The sequence below is a fragment of the Vipera ursinii genome (genome assembly GCF_947247035.1).
Source record: "Vipera ursinii genome assembly, chromosome: 2".
NCBI classification, from domain to species: Eukaryota; Metazoa; Chordata; class Lepidosauria; order Squamata; family Viperidae; genus Vipera; species Vipera ursinii.
The window spans coordinates 106,604,436-106,618,518 of record NC_139513.1 but is presented as its reverse complement, the minus strand read 5'-3'; the positions used below and the strand labels follow the sequence as shown (position 1 = coordinate 106,618,518).

Sequence of the window (14,083 nt, the reverse complement as noted above, 5' to 3'; positions counted from 1 at the left end):
ATATGCATTATTTACCTGGGAGGATTTCTTATTTTTCTGCTTCTGGGGCACAGAGATACATACACATCTTCTACCTGACAATAAGCTTTCAGGTCAGCTGAAGCAAGAAAGCAAGAAATACATGCCACTGTATTTCTTCAGTATGAAAGTCACATCTAGCAATATTTTACTATAAAATTTTGTAAAGCCATAGGCAAATTTCACCTCTGTGAGTTATCTGCTCGGGTTCCAGTGTCTACAGAGAGACTACAGGGATCAAAGCCTTTCTGGATTTAGAATTCTCTCTCTTACACATGGAAGGATGTGAAATCTATCAGACATTTTCCTCACAGATCTCTGCACCATTTTTCATACACGTCCCAACTTCTTATGATAGAAAATACTTTGCCTCTACTTTACACTTTTTTGTTACTTTTCTCCTGCTTCTTGGTTTTCATCAATAATTTAGCCTGATGAAAACTCTGTGGAATTTGGAACATTGTCCTTAGCTACATGACATTTTAAAGGCTTAAAGTTACCACTATAGTTGTTTTTCCCCTTCTGATTAACTTCATCTGCGGACTTCCACAGCACTTTATTCCACCCCAGACTTACTGCCAGATAAAGAAACAAAATCCAACTCCACAGAGAAAAGAAATAAGATAAAATTCCTACAGCCTTCTTTCTTTCGGTACAATACAGCATTTGTGTGCGTGTTTCTGGTGGCATACAAAAACAGGAGTAGCTTCAGGAGGAAAGAAAAATTGTAAAGGTTTCCCAGCTATTTTACAGTATTCCTCCATCCATTTGAGTGGGAAGATAAAATGCTAGCATTCTGACAATTTTGCAATTAAATGCTTGTTCTTATAGTTGTATCCATGAGATGGGCAAAGATGGAGACATGTTTAAACAATGCATGCAGGAAGAGACATGACTCAGGAACAGGATCCTGTACTTCTATGGAGGGGAAGGGGAGAGAATAATGGCTAGCTTGAGCCAGGAGAAAGCATGAGGCAAGCATTCCCATCAATGGAAAAATGGACTATTGAGAAGGTCTGCAGAGTTGTAGAAATCAACTGTTTGTGATTTCCATTAGATCAGAATGTAGAGCAACCAATATTTTGTCAAAAATCATGGCTCTTAGAATCCACTTAAATCCTTCCCACTGCCTGCACTCAATATAGGGCTTAAGGCATCTTTGCACAATCTGAATTCATTATGTTGGACTAGATCAGAAGTCCCCAACCTTTTGGGCACCAGGGACCAGTTCCATGGAGCGAGGTTTTTCTGCAGACCAGACGGTGCGTTGTTTTGTGTGCTGCCTGCATCTCGCGGATGGGGCTTTGCTTGTTTGTGTGGACCGGTTGCTGTCATGCCATGGCCCGGTTCTGGTCCACAGACCGGGGCTTGGGGACCCCTGGACTAGACGGTTTGAAATTAGTTCTTGGTTGTCATTAGTGATATGACACTTAATCACTCTTAAATTAATGCAATATTTAGATAGCATAGCCCATACGTTGGAGATATTCAACCTAGAGATACAAACTGTAAACCCCACATTTGGTAAAAGGACAAAGATTAGATGTCTGGAAGTTCCCTAAATGATTATACAGTGATCTAATAGGAAGTTACAGTAGGACAATTTTGGAACATGATTTCAAAGCATATTATGGTACCTGAATGCCTTGTTCAATCCCAGGCTTCTTAAATGTTGCTTCATCTCTAAGGATTATTCTTTTAATTTTTATCCTAACACATAGTATTCCTTGTTATAACAGCAGTTTTCATCCTGTAGTCCACAGCATGATGCTATCATATCCTGATTTAAAATGGCCTGCTGGTTTATTTAAAGAATTGTGGTGAGAGAGATCTCTGGGAAAATGAAATGCTTCTAGTTTCATTCTAGTTTGCTTTGATTCATTATATGTTCTCAAACATTTGTGAAGGGCTTCATAACATGATTATAACTTCCTGAATCATTGTAGTTTATTGAAAATTCCGGTGAAGCCTCTGGTTTTGGTAAATCAGAAATCCTGGATTAGAAATCTGACCACGGTACTCAGATATATCATTATCCAATGTCTGAAGCATAACCTAAGGCAGGGGTCTTCAAAATTGGCCCTTTCGTGACTTGTGGACTTCAACTCCCAGAATTCCTCAGCCAGGCTGGCTGAGGAATTCTGGGAGTTGAAATTCACAAGTCATAAAAGGGCCAAGTTTGAAGACCCCTGGCCTAAGGCATGAATGAAAAAAACTGCAGCTGAGAAACCATAGAAAACATGATGAACTAGTCAAGCCCCAGCTGTTGGCTGCACAGCCCAGAGACTCTTCTGTTTGAGGAGTATATTAAACAGTCACCCTCTGATATTAAACTAGCAGAAGGTTCTCTCCCCCTGCCCTTGGCCATAGGAGCAGAGCAAAATTGTGAATGAGAGATAGGCAGGAGGAAATGGTTATGGCCTAGGCACCCAGGCAGATCCTCTGGGTACCTGGCAGGACAGCAAAAGAGAGGAGAGGAAAGAGCAGAAAGCTCCCAAAATATATCTTTAAATTAGTGTGGTCTGGGTTTGATCCTGAAGTGCTGTAAAATACTGGTTTTTCATGTACATTGCTTCCATTCACAAGAATAGCTACCAACCACAGTGACTTTTAAAGAAAAAAAATGAACAAAAAAGTATGTTATAAGAAACCACCTGGGAATATGGTCTTCTAGAGCTTTCAATATAATGCTTTGTTATTGAACTGTTAAGCAACAAACTCTTTCTCCTGGTCAATTCAAGTCAAGAGCAATTATAGTTATTTGGCTATCCCTTACCTTTAGGTATTTCCAAATGAAATAGTTTAAGGCAAATTGAAAATATTTTCTCAATGCTCGGAAAAAGAATAGGGATTAATAAGATTAAATCTTTTAAAAATCAGAAAAATCTAGATTAATGTGGTGTTTCCCTTTCTTGCTATTATTGTAGTCTGCAGTATTAACATGTTATTGCACAATAAAATCGTCCTGTTAATTCTATTTGGCCTGTGGGTACTGGCATTATGCACTGGCAATGATGGAGTGGGAATCCAGCATGCCTTTCTCAGGAGAGCTTTAGATCAAGTCATTGTTACAGATTCCAGTTATACCACTCACCCTATAATGCTTTGCTAGCCAACATACAATCAGTTCCTAATGAAACAGGATCATGTGTAGAATAATCGATGCCACATTTGATTCTTTAAACATTTCAAAGCTACTTGCTTATATATTTGGTTTGAGAACCAGATACCATTTATATTTGCTCATAGAATAAAGGAGATTTTTCAGGGAAAATGGAGTACTTGTGAATATTTGTGACGGTTTAATAGTAGCATATTTTTTTAGCATATCAGATCCTTTTGGTGTTATTAAAAACATGTAAAGTGATAAAGAGAGACGATGTCGTGCTGCCCTGAATTTAGGGGAAGGACCATACACTTTCAGCATTGGAACACATGCTTTACAGCAGAAGATCACCAGATGCATCTATGGGTTTCCTGATTAAAGATAGTATTTTTGAAAAGCACATTCCTGAAACTCTCAAAGGCATTGTCCTTCTATGCAGGCATTCAGAAACTAGGCAGATAAATTCAGTTCTAGTTTAAGTAATATCTGACCATCATTTGCAGCACAGGATAAGTATCTCTTTCTATTTTAGAGAAGGAGCATCAGCATTGGTAGGTATAAGATAAAAATTATTTCTTTTGTGTTTTGCAGGAAAGGACATTGATAATAAGCATCTCGCATACTCAGGAGCACAGAAGACTTCTCATCCAGATCATGGAGTCATATAAATCGATAAAAAGTTATCTCTTTTCTCCCATTCCCTCTCATTTGGAAACCATTTGTGAATGCATATCTATGGAAAAGAATAAATCTTTAAGGGTCTGTACCATCCGAGACAAAGAAACTCCAAGATTTAGATTAATGATATAAATATTGGAGGAGCTGTAGGCCATTGTCCTCTGAGGTCTGCTTTTGTGGCTGAAGGACTTCTTCAAAGATAAATGTACATAATTTTCCATGCTTCTTGTCTTCCATTAGGTTTGTTGAGTTTGGCAGTCCCCTTTACATTTCATTGAGATAATCCTGATCAGCATATATCAGAAAGCCAGTAAAAATGCTATCTGTCCAGTAAGGATCATAGAACAGCCCATTCTGTTCTGAGTAATATATCTGCAGCCACACTTCATCCTTCTGCTTTAGGGAAAGGATTGTCGATCCAGAAGCAATGTCATGGTTCCCAGTGTTGGCATCAAATGTCTTTATCCTGTACTGACCATTGTAGACCAGCCCAATAGCCAAGTGTTTATTGGCCAGTGTGATATCGTAAGTGAAATAATAGACGCCGGGGATGTTGCATATAAATTTCCCACTGGAAGTGTTGTAATTTCCACCTTCATTCATGAGGATCCTGTCAAATTTGATGGGCAGTCTCTCTTTTGGGTAACTTTTAGTCACAGCAACAGAGAAAGCTGATCTGGCTTTCTTGACCTTGCATTTGCAAGGGCCAGACATCCCAAGGTCTCCTTGGGCTCCTCGGGGCCCTTTCTTTCCAGACCCCCCACCTTTTCCAGGGAGGCCCTTGGGGCCTTTTAGACCACGGAGACCAGCTTTGCCAATGGCTCCTGGTTTTCCTTTTGGTCCTGGATGGCCTGGATTTCCCATCCTGCCTTGGGTACCTATGAGAAAGAACAATCACAATGAGTAATCATACAAGGGACTCATGGGTCTTTGGAACAACCAGAGGGCCAAAATTGTTTCTGCAACCCAGGAATTTCCCACCTATTTTGAACTGCATTATTTTATGGGAACAATATCCCCATCTTTTTTGTCCTGGTCATTGTGTTAAAAAATGTGGATGAGAGAATATATTCTCTTCTAGATAGGTATTTGAAAGAAAGGAAGGAAAAAAAAGGATTCACACATCTTGTAAGTTTGTTTTATTCTGGGCTTGTCATGATATGTAACTATTACTGAATGGGTAAATGAAACCACTGCAGCTTCATGAACAAACCACCGTTGTAAAATTCAGGCTTATTGTTCTGTGGGATTGGAATCAATATTTCTAGCACAAATTATTTTTGTAAAATCTACTACATCAGACAAAGCCAAGAAGTGATTTTTTCTTCTCTCTTTGTACGTTTATTTCTTCTTTTTATCTAATAACGAAATTTAATAAAAAAATTAAAAGTGGAATATCTCTAGCAGAAGGATGCTACATAATCAGTAGCTGTATGCTAAACCTCCCAGTTGAATTATCGTTCATATTTGCAGTTATTACTACCTGTTTTTATGCTAAGTAGGGGTTGGATCAGAGTTTTTTTTGCAAATGGAAGGATCCCAAGTGAAATTGCATCTAAACAATTTCCACTCTCTTGCCAATTCTTCTGCTTTCCATACCCTAATTGTTTTGAAAGCTCTGTCAACCTTCTGGAGAAGATTTTTTTAGAAGGAAGAAGGTAATTGGTGAAAATCATGTCCCCTTTCTTCTAACAGAACAAAACTCAATTAATTTCAAAGTCCTCTCTAAGTGAGGATTTTGTAGAAGGAGCACCATGTTAATCTATGGTAGCTGAAAATTGGAAGGAGTGGTCTTTTCAGAGAAAAAATTTTTTTTATTAAAAAGCATACACTTTTAATAAAGATTACATGGAATTTTGCCAACACAATTGAGTGAGAGATTGCTGAATCTACATCAAAAGGTTTAAAGTTGTCTCAGAAGGTCTTAACAAACACAAGTATTTCTAACACATTACATTTGTTCATTGATAAATGAGCTGTAATTTGTCCCACATGTAAGCTATATTTCCATAAACATCCTGTTTTCTCCACCTCATCCCAATTTAAATCCTATATTAAATCCAAAAATCATTTGAAAGCCAGTCTAAGTGGTGATTAAGGCACCTGGCTAGAAACTGAGAGATTGAGTTTCAGTCCTGCCAAAGGCATGAAAGTTGGCTGAGTGACTTTGGGCCAGTCAGCTCTGGTGATAAGCCAGTAGTTTAATTTCTGTTGCAATCAAAGGATCAACACTTGGTAGATCTGGAAAAAGTGGACCCTGCACTTGCAAGAAAACACTAAGATGAGAAAAAAAAATCCAAATTAAATCCTTCATGTGTTAACTGCTCTGTGCATCTGATAAAGTCAATTACAGTTTGCAAAAATGTAGACATTATAACATCTGTTAGTCCAAAAATGTGCAAAAAAGGCTTTTCCTGATATTTGTTAGTGGTTAAGAGTCCTCTTGGCAGGAAGCTAATTCTCCATCCAACCCAGAGTTAGATAATTTCTATTTATAAACAAAGTCAGCCAGACAGTACAATTACAGCCCAATTTGGCCTCATCGTTCCAGATACAATCTTTCTCCTCTGTATCATCCCTGAGCAGGCCTAGGAACCAGAAGAAATATTAATATCTGTGTCCTTTCAATTTCATTTAGTTTATATTGTGTTTTTTTAAAATTAAACATGAGCCAAACTATCTAAAACCTGCCCAACCATGTCCAACTGATAAAAAGCTCAGTTAGAATTAAAAATACAGAGCACCTAAAGAGCCTTCTTGGGTAATTTTATCATCCTCCTTCAAACATATACCTGGACAGACTATTTATACTTGCTGTTTAAAACTCAGGAGTCATCTTACCATCCTACCACACATCTCAATTCTGATGGAGATATAGAATAGACCATTTGACAATGATACCTATGTTTTATTGTCTGGGGTCCCACAGTGTGCTGAATATGAAGTGCAAACTCGTGTAAATAAGCTATTATGGTTTGTAAACGAGGATAACCTCTTGAATTAGCATGACGTGTGAATCTACCCATAGTTAATTGTGCAACCTATAATTGGTGAATATAGCCTCTGTTACGTGGAGGACCATATCAGACTTTTCTTAATATGTCACATTGTTCCCAAAATGAGCAGGTTCAAAGCCTGATTTGGGAAAGAGTTTCAGTGCTTTTTTTTAATGATATATGCCTTAAACCAGCGGTCCCCAATCTTTTTCTGGCTTTGCACACTGGTGGTGGTGGCAGGTGAAGGATGGTTTCCTGTGAGCGCAGCTTCATTTGTGGAAATGGAGCTTCATGTGCGCACGTGCTCACCTGCTGCTTGTGCAAGTGGAGCTGTGCTCACATGACCCGATTCCAGGCCATGGCCCAGCGGTTGGGGACCCCTGCCTTATACAGCTATAATGCTGAAAAAAAGAAATATTTTACTATTTAAACTCTACTCCCCAAAGTGTGTAAAGTTTTAGCCCCAGCTGCTCTGGGAAGTTTTGGGATACCATAAAAGAGTAATCTTGGTGGGCTGAATGAAGCCTCTGAATTTTACCTCTATCATAAGTTATGATTATGGACTTCTGAAATAATAAATTAAGATACCATAACTAATACCTTGTTTGAATATATTAAAAAAATCACGTTCTTCCTTTTGATTTTGGAGAGAGGTAATATGTAGGAAGGGCTTATGAAAGAAAATGGATTTAGTACTGTAATGGCTGATTTAGACTTCCCCATTCTTTTTGGACTCCTTCTGAGACAGAAAATTATCTTGAAAAAGAAACTGTCTCTTACCTTCCTCCCCTGGCTCTCCTTTCTGTCCATCTTCTCCATCTCGTCCATCTTTTCCTGGAAAACCCATCCTTCCTATATTCCCAGGAGCACCCGGAGCTCCGGGAGCACCTGGAGGGCCTTGTGGTCCTAGCACACTGCAGATTACTTGCCTGGAATTTTTCTGAATTTCTGCTTTCGCAAAGCTACTGAGAAATTGATTAGCTATACAGGGAGTAATCCAGGCAACCAGAAAAAGGAAGATCATGGTGATACCTGCAAGAAATGAAACAGAAGCAATTAGGGGTGCATGTTGCAAGAAGCAGCTGGGACTGGCAGGAGCATTAGAGTAGTGGGACATGTTACATAATTAACAGGACAACTCACTGTAGGACAAGAGTTACACTAACATCAAAGAAATAGTGGGATAGAATCATTGAAGAAAGGTTGCAAAAAGAGGGACAGAATGAAATGTGAATGACAAAAATTAAAATAATTTTTTTATTTTAAATAATTAAATAGAATTGTTAAATTGTCCCGCAGCGAGTTGTCCATGGTGAGTTGTCCTACATGGAGTTGGCTGTGGCAAGTTGTCCCATTTTACACCCAGAAGGACCCTTTTTGCAATGTTACAGGAGTTAGAAGCATAGATCCACCGATGGTTGATGGAATTATAAGCATTAAAACGAAATGAAGGAATTAAAGGAAGTGGATTATGTGATTAATGATGGTCATTTCCCAGGCAATTGTTAAGTAAAAGATAAAGGTAAAGGTTCCCCTGCACATGTGTGCTAGTTGTTTCCGACTCTAGGGGCCAGTGCTCATCTCCGTTTCAAAGCCAAAGAGCCAGCGCTTGTCCGAGGACGTCTCCGTGGTCATGTGGCTGGCATGACTAGGCACCAAAGGTGCATGGAACACTGTTACCTTCCCACTGTAGTGGTCCCTATTTTTCTACTTGCATTTTTACGTGCTTTCAAACTGTTAGGTTGGCAGAAGCTGGGACGAGTAACAGGCGCTCACTCTCTTACGCGGCACTCGGGATTTGACCCGCCAAACTGCCGACATCTGATCGACAAGCTCAGCGTCCTAACCCACTGAGCCACCGCGTTAAGTAGTACCATACAAGTACGCTCTCTCTATTGGATAGCTGATTTATGCAAATAGTGGGATTTTTCTTTACCAAGACTGGTTTTTTTAAGCCACAAGACATAAAATGGAAGTCTGAAATGCTTCCCCACTTATTTCAGATTTGCACCAATTTCTTTCTTTTTTTCCTTTGTACAATGAGACTAACCTACCTGGCTGGTGTACTGAGACTACCCCAGCATAATGCAGTGGCCAGAGTTATGGGAAAGTCTAGGTTCAAATCCCTTCTCAACCACAGAGCTCATGGATGAGTTGGGGCCCTTCATTCTTTCTCATTGTCCAACCTCATAGTGTCATGATGAAGATGTAAAAGTAGGAGAGATCCCAAGTAGGCACTGAGGTTTCTTCAAAAATGAAGGATGTAAATTCATAAACGAATGAATGAAATAATAACTGCAGAAAATAGCGGGGCACTGGTAGAAAGTAATAGCATGTATCATATTGGAAGATTAGTAAATACATAAATTTGGGTTGGGTTTTTATAAATAGTTTTAATTTTAATATGTATTAATTTTATGGGCATAATGGTTTAATGGCTTTTTAATTTTTGTATTCTGTTTTTTATTATGTATTGCCCTGTTCACCGCCCTGAGTCCTTCGGGAGAAGGGCGGTATACAAATTAAATTATTAAATTAAATTAAATTAAATTTGTAAAGGTTTGAATAATATTATTAGGTCCTGGAATGATGTTGTCAGACAAGATACGGGGAAGGGGAAGCAGCACAACTGGCACCTGACACAAGATCTACTTCCTTTGTTGGTATTTGTTGATGATCTGAGTGGAGCCATCCAGTGTGTTCCCACAATTTGTGTGATTTCTGTAGAGGTGGGAAAGCTCCAGGGTAATACTGCAGAGAGAGATTTACGGTGTTTTTCTGGAGTGGCGGAGAAACATGAATTCCCATTGGTGGGAGCTTTGGCCCTTTCTAAGCTTGGATTTTCTTCTTTCAGTCGCAGTGAAAATTATTTTCATGGCTGTGAAAGGACATCCTAGAGGGGAAGAGCAGAGACCATTTCCCTTGAATCATCGAGCGGGAGTATTGACCACCGGACAGACGAGAACGTTTTCTTAGGACATGAAAAATTTGCTTACAACTGGGAGCGACAAACTAATGACCACCAGATAGAAGATGTCTCTGAGTGCAGATCATGGAAAAAGAGACACAGATATATAAATGTGTGTATGTGACAGAGAGAGAAAGAGATCTCATATTTTTTTAAAAAAATGCACTGGAGTGTATTTTTTTGACTCCAAGTTAAAGGGAAGAGATTTAAGTTTAAATCACAGAATATAAAATCAAACTATGACCACTTCCTAGAATAACTTAAAGGTAAAGGTAAAGGTTCCCCCGCACATGTGTGCTAGTCATTTTCAACTCTAGGGGCCGGTGCTCATCTCCGTTTCAAAGCCGAAGAGCCAGCGCTTGTCCGAGGACATCTCTGTGGTCATGTGGCCAGCATGACTAGACGCCAAAGGCGCACGGAACACTGTTACCTTCCCACCGTAGTGGTCCTTATTTTTCTACTTGCATCTTTACGTGCTATCGAACTGCTAGGTTGGCAGAAGCTGGGACGAGTAACAGGCACTCACTCTGTTATGCGGCACTCGGGATTCGACCCGCCAAACTGCCGACCTTCTGATTGACAAACTCAGCATCCTAACCCACTGAGCCACCGTGTCCCTACCTAGAATAACTTAAACTGGGGGAATTAGGAATGATAGAAACAGTCTGTATGTCTTCAGAGAAAAGGAGCAATGGAGATCAAACACAATTTTTTCCTCATTGCAAATTGCTTGTTGGAGAAATGTGTTATGAATTATTTTTATGTACAGAGTTCCACCATATATATGCACAAGCACGAAGCCAAAGACACCAGCCTGAAGATGACGAGTGGGACCTCGTCGAAATGTCGTCAAGACACTATCAATCTTACACAGGAAAAGACCCGAATATGCCAAGACCTACACACACACACACACACACACACACACACACATATAACCACACAAGAGTTAAGACCACACAGGAGAGTGGGAAACTGAAAGAAAGATAATGATTAATGATTTTTGTCTTTAGACTAGTCTCCAATATTTTCCTCTATTTCATGTTGTATGCACTGAGCTAGTGAAAAATTCTCACTAAGGCACACTGAGTCAAATTATTATATTTTGATACATGAGGCAAAGCATAAGATAATAAGATAAAAACATAAGAAAAATAATAGTCCAACATAAAAATATAAGATAATCAGGTAAAAAACATGATAGAGTCAAATTCTGAACACTAGAAGGAAGCTTCCAATTAAAGAACACATAAACCTGATGTTGAATTTAATTACAGCACCAAGACTTTTAATAGGTCAGTACTGGAAGAAGGAGGAATTGCCGACTATAGAGGAATGGACTTTAAAGGTTTCTGTCCTGGCAGAAATGGCAAAGATCTCGGCTTATTTGAAAGATCATTCGCAAGAACGCTATATTATGGAGTGGAAAAAATGGATTGAATATATCCAGAAGAAATATGGGACTAAAAAGTTTCATTTAGCATTTGAATAAGTCTTCCTTTCTATTTTCTTTTTTTTTCTATATGAAATATTAGTATTGTTTGTAGTTATCTTATATGAGCTAGAGAGTGATAGATTTAAGAACTTATTGTTGGTAGCATATGGATGTTTATGATTGTTTTTTGTTTTTATACCCTGTACTTAGCTCTGGGAAGTCGGGGGGGGGGGGGGAGAGGGGGGTAGGGGTAGGGAGGGATAGGTAGGGGAGGGGGAGGGCGGATTGTTAAAGATAAAATGTATTTTAAAACTTTTCAATAAAAAAAAGAACACATAAACCTGACTTAACAGTTACAAAATGATGCAGAATATTGAAAATCCTGAAGGATATTTTTAAATAACTGAATCATTATTTAATTACTATTAACAATGACAACAGAAATATCTGCCTCTATGGATAGAATGTCTCTAAAAGATATTATGAAAGAAGAACAAATTTTACCTGACAAGACAAACTGAACTGAAAGTGGACTTAAGGATAAAAGGCTACAAGAATGACATGGAAAAGCATGCTGGGCTGGGCATACAAAAGAATCTTCCCTTGAGATGGGGAGGGGAGGAGAAAGAGACAGGATATGCCCAAGAGCAGTTAAAAAATCTGGGAGATTAACCAGTTTAATGGCGAGTATGTGGGAAAGAAAAGCATATCAAATTTGTTTGCCAGAGATATGGGAAAAGAAAAACTCATAGTTTTAATGGAATACACAGTGTGATTAGTTATGGAAAGTGAATCTGCTATTTTTTAACCTCTTAAAGTTTCTTTTAGCAGCTAAAGAGGAACAGATGGATCTTATTAGAAATGAATCTCTCCTTCATTTGTATCACAAAAGCCATGGCAAATATCTCTCTGGATATTTTTTTTTGTTCTCTTAGTTTTATTATTTAGATACTTAAAATGAATATTTTATTTCTGGATTAATTTTATCCCTTCCCTAGAAACAGCAAAGATTTCTTTTGGGGCGGTGGGTTTCTTTCTTTTTTGGTGTTATATCTTTATTTTAAAAAGTTTCTTGGTTGAAATCAGATGGGTTGTTTATGAGAGCACAGAATCCAAGACAAATCATTGGTGTTCAGTGAGAGAAATGTGCAAATTAAGGACTATCCTGGCCACCTCACTTTTATTTTTACAGTTTTAAAACTGAGCTCATCAGAATTTTACCTTCTGTCATTGATCATGTGTGACCTTATTCATGGGAGAGTCACAATTCCAGCGATTCCTTGGCAACACTTTTTTTTTGCATAAGACACAGACTTTGCAACTGCAATTTTAAAACTCAGCATTTTTGCACTGTACTTTTTCTTCCCGCGTCCCGTCAGTGGCATACAAACCTCAAGAAATCAACTGTTTTAAGGTGGCATGCTTACTTTAGCAGTAAATTGCTCCTACTTTTAGCTTGCATAGCTTCTGGCTGAAAGCCCTACTTTAAAAATGCTTTAACGAAGTTAAAAATAAAATGCTACTTACCAGCACCACTTTCTTCAAGCAGCGCCTGACATCCAGTCAAAATCTGCTGAATCTTAAACAGATGTCCGTCAGCAGGACCTTGTCCACTTTTGTTGGGAGTTACTGCCACAAAGCACTTCCTTTAAATGAAGCATCTGGAAAGCTTGCCTTCTCAAATAAAGTTTGTTGAAGTTGCTGCCTTGCATTTGCATCCCAGTTTCTTCCAGCAGCTTGTTTTTTTGGCTCAGCTTTGCCAGAGGCATATTTTGATTATTGTGTAATGTGTTTGAGCGTCTGCCTTGAGTCATGTGAGATAGGGAAGAAAACCTTCCACACATGTGGCTAAACACTTGGAAAAATCCCTTCTCCTGTGTCAAAGGCTTCCAAGGATCAGGAGCTGCTTGTTTTCAACATGCTATCTGGTGATGCTAGATGTTTTTGTCTTAGCAACTAAGATATGTGGACTTCAACTCCCAGAATTCCTTGGCCAGTCCACGTCTTAAAGCTTCTAAGGAAGAGGATCATAGCTCATTACTGGTCAGTGGGTAGCCCTTAATCTAGCTCAGAAGTACAGTGGGACAAAAAAGTATTCAGTCAGCCACCAATTGTGCAAGTTCTCCCACTTAAAAAGATGAGAGGCCTGTAATTTTCATCATAGGTATACCTCAACTATGAGAGACAAAATGGGGGGAAAGAATCCAGGAAATCACATTGTAGGATTTCTAATGAATTTATTTGCAAATTGTGGTGGAAAATAAATATTTGGTCAATAACAAAAGTTCATCTCAATACTTTGTTACATACTCTTTGTTGGCAATGACAGAGGTCAAACATTTTCTGTAAGTCTTCACAATTACAGGCCTCTCTCATCTTTTTAAGTGGGAGAACTTGCACAATTGGTGGCTGACTAAATACTTTTTTGTCCCACTGTATTTCTAATTCTGTTGCTAACCATTTTGCCAAATTTCAACAGGAGCAGGTATCATGTATTTACTTTAAGATCAGTGATATACTGTAGTGAACAGAATTGTGCAGATGCTCAGTGACAAATACCGTACATATATTAAGGAAATCTTTCAAATATGTTTTTGTGGCAAGATTCTGAAGGGTTCTGGAACAAAGGGAAATTGTTTAGTTTAACTGTTGCTTTCTTGCTTTTTGTAATCGGTTTCTGCACCAGAGAAATTTCATGCAAGTGTGGGAAACATGTACAGCGATGCGATATGCTGAAGGAGGGAATAAGGGAGTGAACAGGAATGATTGAGGTCTTCTTTATGATGTAATGGCTGTTGTTTGATTTTCATTGGCTAACAAAGTTTATAAAGTAATGCTACCAACTTTCTAAGGCGTGGCAATTCTGGATGTAACTTTGCCAG

General features: G+C 38.7%; 1 protein-coding gene across 2 annotated transcripts; it reads right to left on the bottom strand.

The window, feature by feature from the left end:
* Window positions 1-3,303: 3,303 nt before the first annotated feature.
* C1QTNF2 (C1q and TNF related 2) lies at window positions 3,304-12,939 on the bottom strand. 2 transcript variants are annotated; one of them, XM_083351336.1, is made up of 3 exons: window positions 12,729-12,939; window positions 7,579-7,830; window positions 3,304-4,680 (listed from the first exon to the last, which is right to left on the bottom strand). In XM_083351336.1, the coding sequence occupies exons 2-3, from the start codon at window positions 7,820-7,822 to the stop codon at window positions 4,067-4,069; spliced, it is 858 nt and encodes a 285-aa protein (XP_083207462.1). In that variant the 5' UTR covers window positions 7,823-7,830; window positions 12,729-12,939; the 3' UTR covers window positions 3,304-4,066. The 2 variants fall into 2 exon arrangements, with proteins under 2 accessions (XP_083207462.1, XP_083207461.1); XM_083351335.1 differs by lacking the exon at window positions 12,729-12,939 and having other exon boundaries at window positions 7,579-8,176.
* Between the last annotated feature and the right edge of the window lie 1,144 nt (window positions 12,940-14,083).

Excerpts from the sequence above, each read along its gene's own strand:
- C1QTNF2 (XM_083351335.1), bottom strand. The coding sequence starts at position 7,915 with ATGTCCCACTACTCTAATGCTCCTGCCAGTCCCAGCTGCTTCTTGCAA. Across the intron at positions 4,681-7,578 it reads AGGAGAGCCAGGGGAGGAAG|GTACCCAAGGCAGGATGGGA; the intron begins GTAAGAGACAGT and ends TCTTTCTCATAG.